This window comes from Fonsecaea pedrosoi (genome assembly GCF_000835455.1).
Source record: "Fonsecaea pedrosoi CBS 271.37 unplaced genomic scaffold supercont1.2, whole genome shotgun sequence".
Classification (NCBI taxonomy): Eukaryota; Fungi; Ascomycota; class Eurotiomycetes; order Chaetothyriales; family Herpotrichiellaceae; genus Fonsecaea; species Fonsecaea pedrosoi.
The window spans coordinates 387,523-408,781 of NW_013550614.1; the positions used below are offsets into that span (position 1 = coordinate 387,523).

At 51.6% G+C, this 21,259-nt stretch overlaps 8 protein-coding genes across 8 annotated transcripts; 4 read left to right on the plus strand and 4 right to left on the minus strand.

Annotated features, from left to right (window-relative positions):
- Positions 1-510: 510 nt before the first annotated feature.
- Positions 511-1,560, minus strand: Z517_02099 (uncharacterized protein; the record flags this gene model as incomplete). The annotated part of the gene is made up of 1 exon (XM_013431210.1): positions 511-1,560. One exon carries the CDS (start codon positions 1,558-1,560, stop codon positions 511-513), a length of 1,050 nt encoding a protein of 349 aa, XP_013286664.1.
- A 2,503-nt stretch (positions 1,561-4,063) lies between these two features.
- Z517_02100 (bifunctional purine biosynthesis protein ADE17) lies at positions 4,064-6,024 on the plus strand (the record flags this gene model as incomplete). Its single annotated transcript, XM_013431211.1, has 4 exons — positions 4,064-4,100; positions 4,143-4,269; positions 4,323-5,817; positions 5,869-6,024. The coding sequence occupies 4 exons, from the start codon at positions 4,064-4,066 to the stop codon at positions 6,022-6,024; spliced, it is 1,815 nt and encodes a 604-aa protein (XP_013286665.1).
- A 965-nt stretch (positions 6,025-6,989) lies between these two features.
- On the plus strand, positions 6,990-8,567 carry Z517_02101 (uncharacterized protein; the record flags this gene model as incomplete). The annotated part of the gene is made up of 1 exon (XM_013431212.1): positions 6,990-8,567. One exon carries the CDS (start codon positions 6,990-6,992, stop codon positions 8,565-8,567), a length of 1,578 nt encoding a protein of 525 aa, XP_013286666.1.
- A 269-nt stretch (positions 8,568-8,836) lies between these two features.
- Z517_02102 (uncharacterized protein) lies at positions 8,837-10,041 on the minus strand (the record flags this gene model as incomplete). The annotated part of the gene is made up of 2 exons (XM_013431213.1): positions 8,837-9,509; positions 9,620-10,041. The coding sequence occupies 2 exons, from the start codon at positions 10,039-10,041 to the stop codon at positions 8,837-8,839; spliced, it is 1,095 nt and encodes a 364-aa protein (XP_013286667.1).
- Positions 10,042-10,544: 503 nt separating this feature from the next.
- On the minus strand, positions 10,545-11,993 carry Z517_02103 (mevalonate kinase; the record flags this gene model as incomplete). The annotated part of the gene is made up of 1 exon (XM_013431214.1): positions 10,545-11,993. The coding sequence occupies one exon, from the start codon at positions 11,991-11,993 to the stop codon at positions 10,545-10,547; it is 1,449 nt and encodes a 482-aa protein (XP_013286668.1).
- A 536-nt stretch (positions 11,994-12,529) lies between these two features.
- On the minus strand, positions 12,530-13,891 carry Z517_02104 (uncharacterized protein; the record flags this gene model as incomplete). The annotated part of the gene is made up of 1 exon (XM_013431215.1): positions 12,530-13,891. The coding sequence occupies one exon, from the start codon at positions 13,889-13,891 to the stop codon at positions 12,530-12,532; it is 1,362 nt and encodes a 453-aa protein (XP_013286669.1).
- Positions 13,892-14,417: 526 nt separating this feature from the next.
- Z517_02105 (uncharacterized protein) lies at positions 14,418-18,764 on the plus strand (the record flags this gene model as incomplete). The annotated part of the gene is made up of 1 exon (XM_013431216.1): positions 14,418-18,764. One exon carries the CDS (start codon positions 14,418-14,420, stop codon positions 18,762-18,764), a length of 4,347 nt encoding a protein of 1,448 aa, XP_013286670.1.
- A 1,076-nt stretch (positions 18,765-19,840) lies between these two features.
- Positions 19,841-20,326, plus strand: Z517_02106 (uncharacterized protein; the record flags this gene model as incomplete). Its single annotated transcript, XM_013431217.1, has 2 exons — positions 19,841-20,019; positions 20,185-20,326. The coding sequence occupies 2 exons, from the start codon at positions 19,841-19,843 to the stop codon at positions 20,324-20,326; spliced, it is 321 nt and encodes a 106-aa protein (XP_013286671.1).
- Positions 20,327-21,259: the final 933 nt, after the last annotated feature.

Here is a 21,259-nt window from a genome sequence, read left to right on the forward strand (position 1 = left end):
GCCGCCCGGGTCACTAGTCCATGATCTTCACACCTCTGGAGGGTTTTCTATGTTTGGAAACTACCTCCCGATCTGCGTCTATGAGCTACTCCCATTTCGAGACTTCTTTTCGTCCTTTGCTATCTTGTGGTATGCCCTCTCCCCAGTAATCATATCATTCGACAATGGCGCTTAAACTCCATCCGGTCCCAGAGATGATGCATGCTCGCTTGTGTCGGGAATGCAATGTGGTGTGCCCTTTGTGTCCGTCGACCCGCCACTCCATCCATCCTGAACAGCTACTCGCCATTGGCATGCCCTGTGTATCGTCTATGAAAAGCCATCACCTTACTCCATGCTCTGCTCAGGGCTTCGCTCGAGCCGCCTTGTACCAGAACACTTTCAGTAAAGCGGCTTGCCCATATCATTCCTGAAAAAATCCATATTCTGTCCACCCTCAGCAGCCTCGGGAACATCACGCGCATTCCAAAGATTGGTCTCATCCACCCTTAGCGCCAAGTGATGCAATTTTCAACAATATGCCACTGGAGGTTGTGCCACGGCGTATTGCTCCAGCCCTTTACTCTTGACCACTTTCTTAGGTGGTATGTTCACATTTGAAGTTTCGTTCCCGAGCGGGAGTCTGATCTTCAAGGCCTTGGTCGCTTTGCGCTTGGATTCCTCGAGCCGCTTCTTCTCCATCTCCGCCCTGCGCTTCTCGTCTCGTCTTTTAGCCTTTCTCCCTTCGGCACTCATCATATTGTTCTCCAGCTCCTTGGCCGTTGCCGCTGCCTTGACTGGGTGGAACCTCTCGTGAGCCAGAGTGATGTCCACGCGGTGCAGGCCGTTGCCGGCCAGATCCAGAAAAGGACGAGCCCATTTTTCAGAAACATCAAGTCGGCAGGGCCAATCGAAGAATGTGACATCAAGCGTCAGATGGCGAAGCGAGGTCACCTGCTCCTGGATCTGTCGTAAAACTATGGCCCATTTCGCGTCATGTCTCAATTTCCACCTTCGATCCGCCAGCCAGGTGGGTTCGGCATAGCCAACATGGGTGATCTCGAGTGCTTGGACGCTCGCGCGAGCTTGTTCAGGAATGGTCTTGAGAAAACTCCGCAACACGACTACTCGATCGAAGCAGAAGGTGGTTCTGGAATAGATGAACTTGACGGCTTCCTGGTTCATCTGACGACAGCTCAGGAGAAGACCAGACTCAGTTGGGTTGCTAGTGAACTGACCAAGCAGACGGTGAGGTGGTGGCTTGTGTTTCTCGAGAGGTTCTCGTCGCTTCATCAGTTGAAGTTCTTTCTGAGGGTGGTTGGCTGAAATGATGACCCGAGCTTCGGGAATGACGAGATCATAGATCCGGTTTCTGATCTCACCAGGCAGTTTGAAGAAGGAAAAGGGCTTCGAAGACGGGGACTGTTCAAGTCTTGAGGCTTTGGCGACGGGCGCAGTTGACGGTCGATTTGTGTCGGTTTGTGGACGAGATGGTGGTGGGCCTAGAGGTTTGACGATGGGCCGGAGAACATGCTGTCGATTACGGTGAGGAAGCATTCGGTTACGCTTTGATGAAGACATCCTGGCTTTTTGCTTTTCTTGCATGGATGGCGTCTGTCTCAGAAGTGATACCAGAAAAGAATATTTGACACAACAGAGCGCGGATGAGTTGGGATGGATGCTGGAGGTAAGAGAGAGGCAAAAGAAACCCTTGAGGGTGAAGACTCGGGTATAGGAGTCAATGGTAAGTTTGAAAAATGTCAGTGGGATTGACTAATAGGAACCAAAAGGAAGTGAAGTTCAAGTGATATTGAGTTTACATGAGCCTGGCAGGCACCGATGTGTCACATGATCGCGCTGACTGAATGGGTGGGAAAGCAGGAGGTGAGGTCTGCTGGCAGGGTGACAGGTACGTGACAATGACATATCCCCCATTCAAATTAACAACAATAGCAAGATGATAACCCGAGCACGGTGGTGGTGGGATGAAAAATAAAAGTAAAAATAAAGGTGGAGGAGCAGGTTACAACAAGGTGGGAGAGAAGCTTGGAGCCGGGACATCTGCTAAACTGCGCTATCTCGAGATCGACAGCACATCCGAAACCAGCACGCAGCTACTTCTCCGCAACAACAGATTTTGGCGCAGATTACTCACTCCTTGGCTAGTAGGTGTTTAAAAAGCCTGCGACAACTTGGTCAAAGATACAATAGTGCTTATTAACTTTTCGGGTTTGGTGCTCCCCAGCTTATTTCGAATATACTCGCACGCTAAGTTCTCGAGCAGGCGGGGGGCTGGTTTCTATTCGTAGTTGAAGAGGTGAATACAAAAGTCGAAGGGGGCCCCTAAAGGCGTACAACAAGGACATCTACACTTTGCCAGGTTTGAGGTATCCTTGGGGCGCTCTGTGAGAGTTGATGGATGTCTGTGCTCCCATGCAAGGCTGTCGACAGGGGGCCATGACTGTTTCCAATACCCCGCGACCCCTGGACAAAGTCGTGTCCGGAGATATTGTTCCGCCGTTTCCGAGATGGTGTCATCTCTTCCAAAAGCGGATACACCGGTTCAGACGACCATGATTCCGAAGGGAGGTTGTTTCCCAGTGCCTATCATGTCACTTTTAGAGAGTATTAATGTACAGTAACAGCCACGCACGCCTTGACACCTCATGCTGTCTGCATCTATTTCCCTAGTGCCAACCACCTACAGATTATTCTTCTTCCCGCTGCGCCGCTCTATGTCAAAGTATCTACTGACATTGTCGTCCAGATCAGCCTGGTTCGCTCCTGGTAGAGTCTTTCATCGTCGGTTTCAACACCCTTAGTACCATCGACTTTCTCGTACAATTCCATGACCTCATTATTGACCCGAGGGAGACGATCAAGCTCCGGGTTATACTGGTGGTGTCGTTTCAAGATCACTCTTTCGTACCAAGGGACGGTCTGGGACGGATCGCGATGCCGTGGAAATTGTGAGAGCGTCCCTCTCGGACAAAATAGCAGTATCTCCTGTTCACCCAGGTCAAGACCTGTTCTATCCGGGATGAATAAAATGGTGAGAATACAACCGACACGGCCAAACCACCTGACGGTCTGTTGAGGTCACAAGAACGCACCTCTTAAAGCCATCGACCGACCACTTAACCAGAACTTAGTCCTGCCCCTGTTGTAGTTGTCCTCTGGACGACTGCTTTGGGGAGTTAACGTGGTAAAGCCTCCCAGGGCAACGGCTGTCGACTATATCTGCCATTTTGCAGGTTCAAGGCAGACTAGGGAAAAGAAGGTGAAGAGAGAGCATGACGTCGAAAGTGTCTTTCCTGAGTCTTCATATTGCAACAGATGTATCGATTTCCACTCTTGCCTCCTTTTCCAACGAGGTTCTCCTGAACACTTCTTCGATTGAATGGACGAATGAGATAACCATGGTCGATACATGTGCTTCGCGAGAGAATATGCACTGGTAGGACGCAGCAAAGGGTTGAACCCGTAGTGGCAGATCGATCTTGCGATTTCTGGCAATTTTCCCATGCTCAATGGCAATGAGGAAATACGCCACACATACACACACCGCCTTGCGCTGTGGTTGCTATTCACCCGCACGGCCGTTAATCGCTTATGTCATATGCCTGTAGGAGGATGCACGTTTTCTCCACACGCTCACTCGCTGACACAGGGACTGTCAGAAGGAATTGGTAGTCAAGCACAGGGCTGGGCGGTCGAACCAAGGCTTATAATGCTTGATGAGACGTCTCTCACTCTACATCAAGAACGAAGGGTCGTGTCGGTAGAGTGGCGTGAGTAGATGCATTGTCTCCTAAGCACTCCTCCGTAGAGCTTGGCGCTACGTCGAGAGTTTAGACCTTCGAGCGCAATATTGAAATTTCTTGCTGCTTCTATTCGCAGGTGGATTTTTGGCATAGGGAGGAACAAAATTTCTCTACTTGAAATTCTTTTAGGCAGAGCCCCTGCAGAAACCTACCGCCAGTTATTGTCAGTCGATGTTGCCTTCTCTGTAGACGAGTCAATCACCAACATAGGCAGTCTTCCTTGAAATCTACAATCTCAAGCACTGAGCGGTGTCAATACAATGGCTTCCCAGAAGATAGGCATGTCACCTTTGCCACGTGGATTCTCCACTGTTCAGACCGTATTCTAATGTCTTCCAGCCATTCTTTCGGTCTATGATAAAACTGGCCTCCTCGATCTCGCGAAAGGCTTGATCAAGCGGAATGTTCGCCTTCTCGCTTCTGGCGGGACGGCGAAGATGATCCGAGAGGCCGGTTTCGATGTCGAGTGCGGGATTTCCTTCCTTCCACAACTTCTGCGAATCTGCTAATACTCTTTAGAGATGTCTCTGCCATTACAAAGGCACCTGAGATGCTCTCCGGTCGAGTCAAGACTCTTCACCCGGCTGTTCACGCAGGAATCTTGGCCAGAGATCTCGCCTCGGACGAGAAAGACCTCGCTGACCAGAATATCAACAAAGTCGACTATGTCGTCTGTAACTTGTATCCATTCAAAGACACTGTTGCCAAGATCAACGTGACTATTCCTGAAGCTGTGGAAGAAATCGATATTGGAGGAGTCACTCTTATCAGAGCAGCAGCCAAGAACCACGCAAGAGTAACCATCCTGAGTGATCCTGCGGATTATCACCACTTTCTCCAAGAGCTGGAAAAGGGCGACATCCCTGAAGAGAGTCGCCAACGATATGCACTCAAGGCATTCGAGCATACCGCAGATTACGATGCCGCCATCTCTGACTTCTTCCGCAAACAATATGCCGGGAATGGTGTACAACAGCTCTCCCTGCGATACGGAGCTAACCCCCACCAGAAGCCTGCTGCAGCATTCGTGCGCAATGGGAAGCTGCCCTTCAAAGTCTTGGGCGGCTCTCCAGGCTACATCAATCTCCTCGATTGTTTGAATGCCTGGCCCCTTGTGAAAGAACTCAAGCAAGCACTAGGACTTCCAGCTGCCGCAAGCTTCAAGCATGTCTCCCCTGCAGGAGCTGCTATCGCGGTGCCCCTGAATGAAAAGGAGCGACGAGTGTACATGGTCGATGACATTGAAGGGATCGAGAGTTCAGGTCTGGCGCAAGCATACGCCCGAGCACGGGGCGCGGATCGAATGTCGAGCTTCGGCGACGTGATTGCTCTCTCCGACAAATGCGATGTCCCTACCGCGAAGATTATCTCACGAGAAGTCTCGGATGGAGTCATTGCGCCAGAATATGATCCAGCAGCGCTCGAGATTCTCAAAAAGAAGAAGGGAGGCAAATATCTGGTACTCCAGATGGACGAGAGTTATGAACCTCCTGCACAAGAAACACGCACCGTTTACGGCGTTCAACTGACGCAAGGTCGAAACGATGTCAAAATCTCGCCGAACGAGACGTTCACCTCCATTATCCGGCCCAAGGATTCTGCCAAATTGTCAGACTCGGCGCTACGCGACCTTACGGTTGCAACTATTGCGGTGAAATATACCCAGTCTAACTCAGTCTGCTATGCGTTAAACGGCCAAGTCATTGGTCTCGGTGCCGGGCAGCAGAGCAGAATTCACTGCACGCGGTTAGCGGGTGATAAGGCTGATAACTGGTGGATGCGTTTCCATGAACGTACGCTGTCGATAGAGTGGGCCAAGGGCGTCAAGCGGTCGGAAAAATCCAATGCAATTGACATGCTGTGTTCCGGCCAGGTACCGCCTCAGAGCGAGTTCGAGACGAAGGATTATGAGAGCAATTTCGCAGAGGGGAGTGTGCCGAAGCCCTTCTCCCCTGAGGAAAGACGTCAATGGTTGGGCAAACTAAGCGAGGTTGCGGTTTCAAGTGATGCTTTCGTGAGTTCTGTTGACCCTTTGCCATTTTCTTCATTCGCTAACGTGGACCAGTTTCCCTTCGTGGACAACGTATACCGAGCTGCCCGAAGCGGCGTGAAATACATTGCTGCCCCAACGGGTTCGCAGAATGACGGTGCCGTATTCGACACGGCGGAAAATCTGGGGATAACATTCATTGAGCAAAGCACGAGACTGTTCCATCATTAAACGTCTTTCTTCAATCCCAAAAGGTGACCAAAACAGTGGGGAAGGTTTGAACAAAAAGAAGGGGAAGAGCCCGATATTGGCCTCAACGCCAGATAACGACGAGGAATCACGACCGAACCTGACGAAGGAAAGGAGACGAGATGCTTGACAGAGTGAATGAATGATGGATACCCCTTCTTCGGAAAAAGACATAGAACATGCATGCGCATGTTTATATCGAGTTACAAAAAAACTTTCACAACCTGAACAAACCTCTCTGGAATCTCCACCCGGAGCAGATTTAGGCGTCCAATGATGACCATTCGGTACGACGTACAAGGAGGTAATACAGGAATGTGTCCAACCTTCGAATCTTCTCGCGCAACCTTGTCACCCATGACAATTTGACGACCATCTATTCCTTTTCTGGTAGTTGGCCTGGCCCGTGCCCCTTTACCGTGAGAAACAAACTCGCTTACCGGACGCTGGCTCGAGTGTCCGATGTTCCGCACAAGGCCTTTAACTACAATCGTCGAGAGCACATGCAAGGGTTCTACCGTATGAGAATGACTCTGTACTACTCGTAAGTACACGGGCACGAACGCAGTCATGGTGACACCAGGAGATTTTTACTTCGTGGATGATTGAGTCCGTAAGTGTCGAGTATTGACGCGTATCCGACCTGTCTGTGGATCAATCCCAGGCGATTCCCAACAGAGATTTTGCTCACAGTCGACAGAGAATGCATTGTAATGACGACATATACATAAATCCCGACATCCGAGTTTTTGATAGCCCCCAACCACCGATTGAACCCCCTTTTTCTTGCTTTGGACCCAAAGGCCACAGAATGCAAGTATGAGCACATAAGATATCAGACAGGCACCTCCCCCGGTGTCCGGGAGATAAAGGTACCGGAGCTTGGGCGTCGTTGTTCTTGCCACATTTTCAAGCTTTCGCTCTCTAAGCCTCACCAGATACCAGACATGGTCTCGCCAAAGGATCTCAGCTTCGGTCTGCCGACAACATGGGTCGGCCTCCTGGGCTATCTGATCCTGGGTAAAATCGCGTACGACCTCGTCTTGGCCGTCTACAGGATCTACTTCCACCCGCTTCGGCGGTTTCCTGGCTCCAAACTCGCCGTCGCCTCGTACTGGTACGAGACGTACCACGACGTCTTCAAGGGCCACCAGTACGTCTGGGAAATCAAGGAGATGCACGAAAAATACGGGCCCGTCATCCGCACCAACCCGGACGACGTGCACATCCACGACCCGAACTTCTTCGACACCCTGTACGGCCTGAAGTTGGACAAGTGGGCGTGGTGGACGCGAGGGTTCGCGGTGCCCACGGCCGGCGGCATGACGGTTGAGCACGAGATCCACCGCAAGCGGCGAGGAGCGCTGAACCCGTTCTTCTCCAAGGCCAGCATCGTCGCCAACATGCCCGTCATTCAGGAGAAACTGGCTGTCATGTGCGACCGACTGGACAAGATCAAGGGGAGTCGGGAGGTGCTGGATCTCGAAGCCGTGTATCTGGCTCTGACCACCGACGTCCTCACGCAGTGCTCTTATGGCTGGACGTACAACTACATCCACCACCCGGAATGGGCCATGACGTGGAAACTCGTCAACACGGGCGGGCGGGCCTCGGCGGCGATCGTGCGCTCGTTCCCGCTGATCGGCGCCGTCGTGCGCTCGATGCCCCTGTCCGTGGCCATCAAGCTCGTCCCGCCGGTGGGGTTCATGAAATCGTGGATGCAGCGCGTCGGCGTCCAGGTGAAGAAGATCAAGTCGGACCCGGAGACGATGCGGGCCATTAGGACGGAAAAGCGGCGCAAGGACACCATCTTCGCGCAGATCCTGTCGAGCGACCTGCCCGAGGAGGAGCTGAGCGACGAGCGCCTGGTCGACGAGGGCGTCTTGATCGCCACGGCGGGCTCCGAGACCACGGCCTGGGCCGTCACCATCACCACGTACCACGTCATGAAGAACCCGGACGTGCTGGCCAAGATGCGCGCCGAGCTCGCTGGGGTCGAGGTCCCGCCCGGCGACCCCGTCGCGCCCTGGACGTCGCTGGAGAAGCTGCCCTACCTGACCGCCGTCATCAAGGAGGGCGTCCGCATGGCCGGAGGGATGCTGTCCCGCCTGCCCCGGATCTACGACCGGCCCATCCAGTACAAGGAGTGGACCATCCCGGCCGGCACGCCCGTGGCCATGACGCCGCACCTGGTCCTCATCGACGAGAACATCTTCCCCCAGCCCCGCAAGTTCGACCCCGAGAGGTGGCTGGACGACGACGCCGTCGCCGAGGGCAGGACCACAAGTCGTCTGGACAGGTACATTGTCGCGTTCGGCAAGGGTTCCCGGAATTGCATTGGTATGCACTTGGCATATGCGCAGCTGTACATGTCCATCGCCGCCGTCGTGATGAGATATAACCTGGAAATGTACCAGACGGACGACAGCGATGCCACGCCAACGAGAGATCTGTTCACGGCCGGCGTGAAGCTAGATAGTCAAGGGATCAGGGTTATTGTACATGACAAGGACGAGAAGATGTGAATAATCTCAAGAGAGAAAGAGAGAGAGAGAGAGAGAGAAAGTGCTGAGCGCCTTGATGAGGACTGTGAAATTCGTGCACAGGAAACAAGTTCGCCTGTCGACTGCTGGTCCCACGAGCACGCTCAAACCCAGTTGGAGGGTTCATATAGAGATCGCCCCAAGATATAGACACTGGTAGAAAGTTCAAATACAGCGCTGTAAGGAAGCATGCTGGTACTCCGTGTCCAAATCCGTCCTTCTGGGCTTGGGCTTCAGTATGCTCAGACCATCTACTCAGCCAGCTGTTTCGCCCTCCAATCCCAATACTTGCGTCGGATGGGATCCCACTTATTGCCCAACGCATCCAGACACGCCTTGCTCCGCTCAATCTTGCCGTCCAGGCGGTAGATGTCCGCCAACCAGTCGATAGCGTGGCTGCTCCTCACGTTGCCGCTCTCACTCATAAGGTCCGCGTCCTTCCCACCGACAAAGCCCTCGCAGAACACCTGAAGATCGGTGATGGGAATGCCGGCCCTCTTGAGGACGCCCTTCAGATAGTTCCAGGGGGATGGATTCTGCGGAGCCCAGGCGATGTGGTCTTTGGCGTAGTTAACCTCTCGCTCGACCACGTCCTCGTCGACAACAAGCTTGCCGCTCGCGAGCACGTCCTTTCGGGTCCTGCTCTCGGACCCCTCGATGGCCGCCAGCTCCTCGGCGCCGAAGCACACAAAGTACCGGTGGTTCCATGCCGAGTTGTTCCGCACGTCCTCGTTGATCAGCGCGTCGACGGCCTGCAACTCCATGTCCGTCGTCAAGAGCGGGTCTGGGAAGCGGCGACACAGCCATTGCCGATACGTCCAGACGTGGTAGTTCTTGGCATCGAACTGGAGGATGTGGGCGATGAACTCGGGTTCTTTGGGCGGGAAAGTCGGCAACAGGGAGACCAGGTACTGACGGTGGTGCCTGCGAGAGAGAAGACATAAGTCTGGGTTGAACAGATAAGATGTGTTGATGCTGCTGGGGTTTGGCCATTGAAAAGAAACGACCCAGCAGTTGCGGGACTTATAACTCACCAGATCTGATAGTTCTTCAGATTGCGTTCACTGACATCTTCCAACCAATCCAACTCCTCTTTGACACCATCCTCAATACTCACTCCCTCCTTTTCCCATAACGACTTCAGGATCTTGGCACGATACAGCCACACCGTGTAATGTGCCGGGTTCATCCCGATGATGTCCTCAGTCAAGTCCAGTGTGCGGCGACTAAACTCGTTCATAGCCATCACGGCCCTCAGGTAAGACATGGCTTCGCTGTAACGCACCGAGTAGGCGATGGTAGCGAGCGCCGGACCGACATCTTTTTGGCCTGGCGGGCCGTCAATGAGGGGTATGGGGACGACATCTTTCCACAATGGCGACACGGCGTAGAATGGTTCCTTGGACTTGTGCTTGGGTCTTCTTGGTATCGTGGCGGCCGACGCAGTTTCGGCCATGTTTGATGGACCGGAATGTCAGCACTCTAGAGGGCGGCTTCAGCAAAGAAGCATGAATGGAGTAACGAGCGCAAACCTCATCTAGGCTGATGGGCTTGCGATCTACGTGCCAGGTTGAGATCAAGCCACCCCGTCAAAGATGCGTTAGCTTCGTGAGCATGTCAAGGGCGACTTTGCTGGATGATCTTATGGGCAAAACCAGGGAGAAGCCACATTCACATCAGGGCATTCACTGCATTGAACTAAAATTGGTTGGAATGAAGAGAACAATACCAAGTTGAGATGCGCTTCGGAGAAACCCAAGAAATGTTTCCGGGCTGCCCCACGTGATGCACAGAACGGAAAGATGGTCTCTTTGCATGCTTGTAATTTAGTCCTTGGGTCGTTGACACAATAATAATACATACTTTTGCTCCCTCATTAAATCAGATAGCCCTTGCACTTGACCCTTGATGCATTGCGCCTTCGCTAATAAAACATCAAGGAACGCATCCGCAGCCGGACTACCTCCAGAACTTCCATTCAGGTCGCCTCTCGTCAAGACCGACACCTACCAACGCCTCGATTCCCTCCTCACCTTTGGCATTGAGAAACTTTTGTTGGTCGATTTCCTCGCCTCCTTCCTCTTCTGTGCCATTATGCAAGACCGCCGGGTAGAGCATGCCGACCCCGTTACCCCCTAGCGTAGTGGTGTACTCCTCAAAGCCTGCAGCCTCAAACTTCTGTTTCAAGTCGACAATGGCAGCTGGGTCGACGCCTCGCTTGAGTAGCGTGATAGCGCAGCCCCCGCCTCCAGCACCCGTGAGTTTGGTCCAGCCAATATCGGCGTAATCCACCAACTCCCGAATGTGTTCCAACTTGGGATGAGAAACCCCAAGTGACACCAGCAAGCCGTGATTAATGCGGAACAGATCTCCCAGATGCTCGATATTTTGCTCTGATGTAGGGTCGAATTCGTCCGATGTGATCAAAGAATGTGCTGACATAGTCACTTCGTCAATGCTGTCAAGTGTTGCCTCCGTCACGGCTGGATATTTCTTCTTCAAGGCAGCGACTTTGGCGACCTCCGCCGAGGTTGTGCGAGGCTGTTTCGTGTTGACCAACATCAAGGGAAGTTCGGGAAAGTATTTAAGTGGCGTGGCGCTTGGAGGCTTAGAATAGTCAAGTCTCTTGAATAGAACAGCTCTTCCATGTGTTGCGACCGTATTATCCACCCCACTTGGGTTGCCATGGATGCACAACTCTCCAACAAAGGCCCATTTGTTTATTCTCTCAAGTTGCATCTGAATTTCTTCCTCGGGCTGATCGTGATGTGGTCCTGACAAGACGTGGATTTGTTTGAGAAGCGCAGCGCTAATGCACACGCAAATGCTTGCGCTCGATCCGAGACCTGCACTAACAGGTAACGTAGACCGTAGGGTATAAATACAAGCCTGCGCAGCAGGTGTCTGAAGACACAAAAACAGATACAAGAAAGCAGAAGCCGCATTTTGATGTATCCTTCTCTTGTCTGAGCTCAAATGGGTAGACACCGTTTCGATGTGCGGCTTCATTGCAGAAACCAGCTCTGGGTCCAGTGACGTGACCATATCGTAGTATCGAGGTTTCCGTGTCGTCTTTGTGAAGACATGCCATGGCAGGTCGTCAATGTTCCAGGTGTGGTCGAGTCCGATATCTGGGAACACAAGCCGAATTGTCCGATGCGACTTTGAGAGCGCCGTAACTAGGAGGTAGGATCGTAGGGAGACGGCCGCCGCCATTGCCGCTTTACCGTGAACCACAGCGTGTTCTCCGAAAACAATGACCTTTCCTGGGGCAGAAGTCATAAAGGCCGGAGCCATTGGGGACGATGATTTGCGTGATGCGAGGGACTGGCGCGACAAACCATCCTTTGCGTGGCCATTGACCCCTTTGACCCCGTTGACCCCGTTGACTTTGGGAGTGCCGTTCATTGCTGAATCGACACGATGGACCATTGCCTATTATTCGAACGTGGAACAAGGGCGCTCGAGAGAGCAAACCCTCCTGAGAAGAAAGGTATTAGTGGCGGTCGTGACGGGTGGGAAGGTGAAGTGGTGAAGAAGACGGGCTGTCTATGAGGAGCAGATGAGGATAATTTTTGCCAGCGCAGGGAGCCCTCTGTCGCAACTGGTGAACGATCCAGCCCGTTAAGCTTATCGTTTAAAGGCACCGAAGGGAGCGTGGGGGCGCTTGGGGGGTCACTAATTAATTAACAATGGCGAGTTTATGCAGGAACGGGCCATTCTTAAGTCTCCCCAGCCCCGCTTACCGGGTGGACAGCCCCCGCTAACTTCCTTATCCGAGTGGCGCCAGCGACATCAGGCCAATGCCATGATGGATGACTATGAGTAACTTGGAAGAAGTTGATTTGTCTGGTCTGGGGTGTTGCGACCAGTAGTATATCCGATTCTCTGGCATCAGTCTCATCGTCCAAGAGAAATACTGGACAGAGGCTCCTTGCCCCAAATCACTCTGAATCTGAATCACTGAGTTCCTCAAACCTTCCTTCATCGTTTGCTACCTCGACAGGATTCTTGACGTTCACAACCCCCGTGCTTTTCAGTCTCTCAAACAACACAAACATTCTTTCGGCTTCCCGTTCTTTTTCTTCTCGTGTCATTTCTGGTAGTTCAATCGGTTGCTCCTTATCAAGCCTCTGTCCTGTGATGGGATTGATTGGGACTTCGTTGGAAGTTTCACCCGCAATATGAGACTTTTTCGCGCTTTCTGGAATAGGGATTTTGTGGGTCATCAAATATCCTGCAGCGTAGCCATATCCAACATTCTTGACGTATTCGTTCGCGTCTTTGTTAGAAAGCTCGAACATAAGCCCCGAGATCGATTCAGACAGATTCAGCATTCCCGAAGACGTAGTTAGTCGCAGGAGTTGAGACGCCAGCGAAGATGACTTCCCTAGAGGTTGATCTCTTTCCTTGTCATCGGGTAAGAGCCTGGCCTTCATCTTCTCTCGGAGCTCGGGATCCGCAGCCTCATTGATGTTTCGCAGGACAGTTAATAGTGGAACAGCAACCGTGTTCAATTCTGTAGACGAGTGCTCTTGAATAGCCTGTTCCAAGATTGCCACCAACCTGTCCACTGCTGGGTATGCCTCGTGATCCTTCGCCATCTGAGAGTCAATGTCTAGGTTGGCCAACGCGTTCACGATCAGGCTTATCGGCGGCTGGAGCGCTGGAGATGGGACGTCTGAGTGGATCAGAAGACGGAAGAGCTCGACAACAGCAGGTCGGAACTTTGTAAGCTGATCACTCTCGACGCTCGTGGCATTGAAAAGAAGCTTGAGAGTTTCCATCAGCGCCATGTTGCCCAGACCAACTGGGGCCTTCGACGATGACTTCGTCGCTTCGTCTGCATGACGTGAAAGATGCTTCACGATGGCATCTGCCAGATTGTGATCTGATATCAAAGCGGTCATGTCGATGCCAGGGTCATAAGTTAGCAGGAACAATATCCGCGATAACAGAAACTCGTCATCGTCGTTTGCATCGCGCAGTGCGTCTGCTGCCTTTTTGTCGAGTTTGAGTTTCAGTGGGGACTTTCGAGCTGCTGGAATCAGGAGGAGGGCATTTGCGATGCATCTCAGGGCTTCCCGACGGACCGAAGAGGAGAAATTGTCAAACGCATAGCCGCCCAGGGTTTTAATACCCTCGTCGTTATAGATGCTGGATACATTATTGACATTGCGCCCTAAGACCTTCAGTTTGCTCAAGGTCTCTTCAAGTCGCGCTTGGTCGAGGGTCTTGACTTCTAAGTCCTTCGTTAGTAGGGCAAGCAACGCTCTCGCCTCACCCTGCTGGGATTGATTCGTCATCCTCGAGGAGCATCAGCGCAATGAAAGTTTCAGCTTCTAGCGCAAAACAGAGAAGAAGAAAGAGTACGACATCGGTCCATCAACCCCTGAGAACACTCAAGAAGTCGGATGATGGGACGTGCTTGTAGGTCAGTAACCGATGGTTCGACAATCTTCCATCCCCGAGGTTGTGCCTTGCGAAGCGACATTTCAGCTAGCCCATTTAAGTAAGGCTGAATGAAGCGAGGCTGAGCAAGGCTGGTCAGGTTCACCAATCAGCAGAACCCCGGCCTCCATTTAAACACGAGATCCGCGTCTCGACGCGTCCCCTGTCCCTTAACGCAACGAGGCTGGGTATGTCGCCAGCGCCTCTCCCTCTTTATCTTTCCCCGGCTTTGAATGCTTCTTTACACCTTCTCCCTGAGCCTACCTGCGATATTTGAGTCATGGATGACTGCAGGCGGTCTTCAGTCCTTTCAGGTTCTTTGTTTTGTTAGTAACAGTGACCTTGCCTGTCTGTGCAGTCTTTTTCTGCTTCATTGTCACCATGTCCGTTCCTGATGTCCTTCCTTTGAGTCCGCCCTCCACGTCTTCACGCCGTAGAGTCTTCTTTCCAAGGCCATCAGCCCAACCAATGAGCACCCCAGACTCGCCCGCATCATTTCCTGGCTCATCGAACACAGCGACTCGGAAACGCGTCGGGTTCTCCATTGGTTCCCATGCTGAACACCCTTCATCCACGAGCCAACCGCCTGCAAGTACTACAAGGCCATCTCATCTTCCTTCTTCGGGCTCCCAACCGTCTCTAAAGTCCATCCTCAAACCCTCTCCTATCGACGAACAGACTGCACAAGCTGTGGAGGAATCACAAGATGCTAAACGTACAATGGGTGAAATGATAGAGAGTATCCTGCAACAGCTGTCTCATGACGACAGATCACTCTCTGTCGATGCATATCAGACCCTTGCTTCAGTCATTCGCGAATATGATGACATACCCGAGGAGGAAGTGCTGAAAGCTAAGATAACCACAATTCTGAAATACATCAAACGAGATCTGCAGAAGCAACCCAGTCCAAACGAGCCACTTATTGCTGATACGAATCTGGTCACTCAAGCCTTGAAGGTGCTGGTCATTTTTGTGTGGAACCGCGACTATTCCTCTTTGTTGACGGACGAGCATCGTATCTTCGTCCTCGATCGGTCCATCCAGGTCATCTCCGAACATACTGCACCAAAGGGTGTGATCCTTCACTACCTTCACCTTTTAGCAACCCAAAATTTTCGGCCAGTTCTCATCAACAACACCCGTGTTACACGCCTGCTTGAAGCACTCAGGGCTCTAACTGAGCATGTGAAAGGCAATGGCGTGGTCTCGGAGAGGTTATTGGTCTACCAGAAGCTCCTCGATCAGGCAAGGCCCACAATGAAAGCTCGAGCGAACTTGTGGGTTGAGGCGCTATTGACGGGCATGACAAACTCGCTGAAGGATGTGAGGACAAAGGCAATTGCCATGGGTCTGAAAGCGTGCTCGGTATTTCCAGTATCCTATTCCATTTCAGTCACTGTCAAATCGATTCTTGCCGCAGAGCTTTCACCGGGAAAGACGTTCAGCTCAGCTATGTGTCGCAGACTTGAAAAGATGATCACGGTCAGAGAAGAAGGGATTCAGGTTCCCCAGATATGGACAATCGTACTCATGCTCAGCAATGGTGTCGAGGAGCGAGACTCCAATGGAGCTGGGCCGCGATTCGACAAATGGCCACAATTTATGGACTGGTTGAAAGTCATCCAGACATGCTTCAACTGCAGCGAGTCTGCCATCAAACAACAAGCCTATATGGCCTGGGACCGTTTCATTCACATCATCCGACCCCATCAAACGTCCGATACCTTGATGGCATTGCTTGCGAAGCCGCTCACCGCTCAAATGGAACGTCAATCGACTGAACAGGCGTCCAAAGGCACCCGTCCAACTGCTGTTTCAAGTTACTGCACCTTGCTTTATTATGCTTTCAGACCAGCCGCTACGCACAAACAGTACACTAGGGTCTGGAATGAATACATTGTCAAGGTAATGAAGAGCTCATTTTTCGAGAAAAGCAGTGCCAACGCCGACATTGCAAGTCGCATCTTCATGGCATTGTTCTGGAACTCAAAAAAGAGCATGAAGGTCTGGAATGAGAAAAGAGCCCTTGAAAATACACGAGTTGAGCCAGAGGAACTCCCCACCATCGATTGTAAATGGATTAGAGCAAAGTCCAGAGCGATTCTCGACATGTTCCAAGTTTTGATGCAATACAGCTCCTGGGGTGCTTCAGGCAACTCCGACAAAGCGTTTATTGCCATTGCCTGGTCACATTTCCTCAAAGCATTGCGAGAGGCGAGCAGCAAAGAGATCAAGCCTTCACCTGAGACAGTCGATGCCATGACCAACGTAACCAATTTCTTAGGACTGCTCTTTGAAGACTGCTCAGGACTGGTGACCGAAGAACGAGCAAGCGGTTTTCATGGACTTAGCCTCGCCCAAGTGCGACACTTGACACTCGCCGCCATCACTGAACTTGGGACAGATCTGATAAAGGCTGGGCTCGAGCTCAACTGCGACGTCAAGAGGATGCTTGTCATCTATGATACACTAGAGTCCGTCATGCGAGAATCGAAAATGGAAGAGGATTCTCAGAGTCGTGCGCCATCCGAGGCGCTGAAGACTGAAGCACCTCCATTCTTGCGCCACTCTGAGGAACTGCTCGAATATCTGAACACCCGGCTACTACGAGATTTCGGAACGCAACACGCTACTGGAAAGAAATCGTTGATAATGCTCGGGATAGAGCAGCTGGAACAGAACTTCGATGCTGCCCCACAGGGATACATCGTCCGCCTGCTGGGACTACTTCAGCCAACTCTGTCTACCTTACTCAAAGACGATGAGTTCGGGAAAGATGAGATTCGTGGCGGATCTTATTCTGAAATCGTCAGGTCCACCCTAAACATCCTTGCCAGAACTGCCCCTGGAACTGACGAAGTATTCGATGACGTTCTGGCCGCTTTCTTTGAAAGTCCCCATATCTTTGCACGGGACGAGGCTATCACACTGTGGAATATGCGTTACAGCCATTTACGCGCTGTCTCTATCAGCCAGCGTCTCTCTGAAGCTTTGTGCAAGTTACGAGAAGCCGGTATTGAATTAATCCCTGACACCACAATACCACCTGCTCCTACCGGGGGAACAACTCCCACATCTACAAATAAAGCATTAAGTCCCGACAAGGTTGCACATAGTGCTGGACCTTCTCCGGAACTAGGAAGCCAGCACTTCGAGCTTGTTACAACGGAGCATCCGAGTCCGACTCTCTCAGGCCCCAGAAGACGAAGTCCCCGATCCAGGGCGAGATTTGACGATTCCCAAGTTCTCTTTGTACCGATTGATTCCTCACCGGCATGTGAATACGATTCAGATTCGCAGTGCCTAACAGAACATCAAAAAGAAGTTCGAGACAGACAACGTTCCGAACCTACCGTTGTATTTGCCGATCTTCGATCAAGTCCGCGACCACATAGCAGGGCTACGAGCGTAAGCAATTGTGGTATTGCGCGCAAGGCAGCTGCGCTACCAGAACGACCTTCAACACCGACTTTGCCAACAGGTCAGGATCAACAGGAACCTGAAATACCGGCTTCTCCAACCCCTCGAGCACGACACGTTGCTAATCAAATAGCGGACATCGATGTGCCTTCATCACCGCCATCAATTCAAGGTTCTCGTGATCGAGGGGAGATTACTTCTTCTCCACCACAATCTGGTGCGGAGGATGGACAAGTCAGAATTGATCTTGCCATCGCGCCGCCGCAAGTCGTCTGTCAGCAGAACGCTATAAAAGCAAACGACGTTTCACCAACTGAAGATGTGACTGGACCATTTTCCACCGTCAATGAGCAGAGGCTCGTTAACGCACAAACGGATATCAACATGCTAGACCAGAGTACTGAAGAAATTGTCCGCGCTGTTCCCACAACCACAAATCCATTGGCAACGACTACCGGCGCAAATAATGATCCTGCGTCCTCAAGCCCAATGGCAACTGGAAATGACAGCGATGAGATCGACATGCTTAGCGCCTCGCAATTATCCCATGATCTTGACCAACACCTTAGCCAGGTAGTCGAGGACGAGGGTTTGCAGATTGCAGGGGAGGGACAGGAACCCAACAGCCAACCAAAGCCTCAGACACGACGAAGTCGGAAGCGCAAGTCTAGTAGCCTGAGATTCACCTCGAACAAGCGGAGAAGGTCCCAAATCTCTTCCCAGACATCGTCCCAAGCAACCAAAAGCTCTTTATATGAAACACCAGGAGAAATGGAAGACTGCATTGAAATTGTTTCGTCGCGGGCAGTTCAAGCGATTGCCACAAACGAACATGTGCATGAAACTCGGACAGCTGTTACTGAGCCAACGAGTGCCCCGAAACGTCGGAGGGGCCGACAACGTCGAAGACCAGAGAATGTCAGCTCGACTCCAGAGTCACCGATTCATCATCTTGACGCAGTCGAGGTGGTAGTGCCTGGAACTCGGCAACCGAAGGAAGGAAGCGTACTCGAGAGCGACCCATTGCCTTCAGCACCGAGCAAGGGTGAAAACGCAGCAGCAGAGAATCCCCAGCTACCGTCAAGTACTAGTGAGGTAGCAGCCTCAATTGATTTATCGGCTTGCCCTGACGAGCCGGCCGAAGGTGGTACTCAGCCCAGCCTGAGTGTCATGCTGCAAAATGTCCTGGACCGGCTCAAGTCAAGTGAGCCCGGAGACGTGGACTTACGGGCAGTGGATGAGCTCTGCTTCCAGATTCGGTTTCAGGCACAGGTAATTACTCAACGGCAGGACGATAAGCTGTAAGAAGGGATATTATGGAGGTTCACCTATGATAAAGGTACAAAATAGTGGTATTGCGTGGATAACAAAGGTACAGAATATTGATATTGGTTTGGGCGTGATGATGAAATGCGCATTCAATGCAACTACTGTAGCGTCGTCCGTGGTCTACTTGTTCTCTCTAAGGGGCTGTCATTAATATTTGTTGCCCGTCCATGGGTGGTGGACTTGGGAGTATATGCGGCTGAATGTTCTTCCTAGAATGGTGCCACGTGACATAGCGAGCGGAGATTCTGCTAAAGACTGGGCTCCTTCGACCATTGCCGTTGGCCATGATTATTATTGACTCTTTCGTTCAACCACTACATACCCCGAAACCCCGAAATCGCAGCTCTTTGCACCTCTGACTCAACCGCTCTCACCTCTTCCTCCTGCACACTCGCATCCTCCCTGTCGCCCTCGTTTGTTCTTGCGCCGGTCATTCCCTTTGGTGTGTGTTTGGTCGAGGGTCTCTAGAAGTGAGAGAGAGTAAGAGAAGAAGAAAAAAAAAAGAGCAACACGGAGAAGTGTCGCAGCAATGGCCGCAACTATCAAAGCCATCAATGCGCGGATTCGCTCAAACAAGGTCCTCGATTATTTCTGCTCCACACGTACGTTTATCCCAGCGAGCCTTTCCTGACGCACAATTTCTCTGTTCATGAGGAACAACTGCGCTGCTTGCGCGACTATCGTCGCTGCGCTGTTGGCTAGCGATTACGGGAAAAAAGTGGTTGAGCCGCACGATTAAGAGGGGGAGGCAAGACAAAGCGACAGCACAATACAGTCACATGAAATCCGAGCTACAAGAGTACTGACTGTGTTGTCTGGACAGATTTCTGGGGTCCGGCTTCGAATTTCGGCATTCCCATCGCCGCAGTGTTGGATACACAGAAGGATCCTGAAATGTACGTCCAACCCCACCATCTCTTTCATCTGTATCCTTCAGCGGTACCTGCAAGCACACAGACTTGGGAACATTCAGTCATCGTCTGCTCCATTGGGTTGGGTCAAGACTTTGCAGCCGGTCAAGAACACCCCGAGACATTGAGGAACGGAGACTAATGGGGTCTTTTGACTACAGCATCTCTGGACAATTCACAGCTGCGCTCACCATATACTCGGGGACATTCATGCGATATGCCCTTGCCGTGACGCCCAAGAACTACTTGCTGTTCGCCTGCCACTTTGTGAACTTCAACGCCCAGCTCACACAAGGGTATCGGTGGTATGATTACTGGTAGTAAGTACAACCTTTCTTTATATATGCGCGCCCCAGGTTTTCCGGCGATGCGTCAAGCACAAATGCTAGAGATTCGTCAGCCGGCATCTCCACTCCCGTCAAACCTGCTAGCAACTCGTTTTTTTGATTCAATCGATCTAATTGCTCGTGTTTGCAATTTTACAGTGGCAATGGAAAAGAACGCTGGGAAAAGATCCGCGCCGAGAAGGCCAAGACAGAACTTGAGGGCGCGGTCGAATCGATCGCCAGTCAGACCAAGGACAAGGTTCAGGGTGCGGTGCAAGAGGTGAAGAAGACGGTGTCGTAATTGAGCGGACGTGGATGTGGATGGGGCTGCACACAGGCCCCGTATACCTAGGGAGTAGTGAAGAACGGAGACGGAGGGATCTTGCCTAATGCCTGGATAGGACACAAATCGAGGGTCGTGTTTCAAGTAATACGACACTTATTACCAAGGGACTTCTCTTTTGGCCCCCCTTTTGGGAAAAGGTTTTTGGAAGTTGGTACATACATACATAGGAACACAGGAAACACGCAGTTCAGAGCTGTCTGGTTTTTCCCCCAAAATGACAGCACTGCTACTGACGTGACTGGACTGGGTGGATTGGAATGGATGATTCAACTGGTTTAGATTGGATTGGAAATTGAACGAGGAGGAAGTAAGAAAGATACAAAATGGTTTTTGGGGGGTGGGGGCTGTCCCTACTACCGTTGACTCGATATCGACATTCATGTCTTCTTCTGTCGTGAGCGTGTGTCGGTCAATGTCCCTAGGACCTTTCCGGTAACCTGGAAACCTACTGTCCTAACCCTGTGCTTCGTGATTGTGCTCGAATCCTGTGTGCTACGGTCTATGCGGTTCGGAAAATGTCGAAAATCGAGAATCGAGAATCAAGAATTTCGGGATGATATTTGCACATACCGAGGAGACCCCGATGTGGTAGACAACTCAAGTGCAGATAACTAGTAGAGAGACTAGGTTTTTGTCTCGCCACGAAGCTAATAGCTACCTAACTACTTAGCTGTATAGGTATCCTCTGAAAAACTAAAAGTAGCTTGGTATTGGTATTGGTAGAGTAGAGGTGGTGGTCCATCCGTCAACGAGAAACCATCTGAGATACACACAGTAAATACAGGCAAGGCGCGCGTTGAACGAGCCGTCGTACTCCTTCCCATAATCGGATTGTCGCATTGTTTGCATGTTTGCATTGCGCATTGTGAAACACCAAATACTCATCGT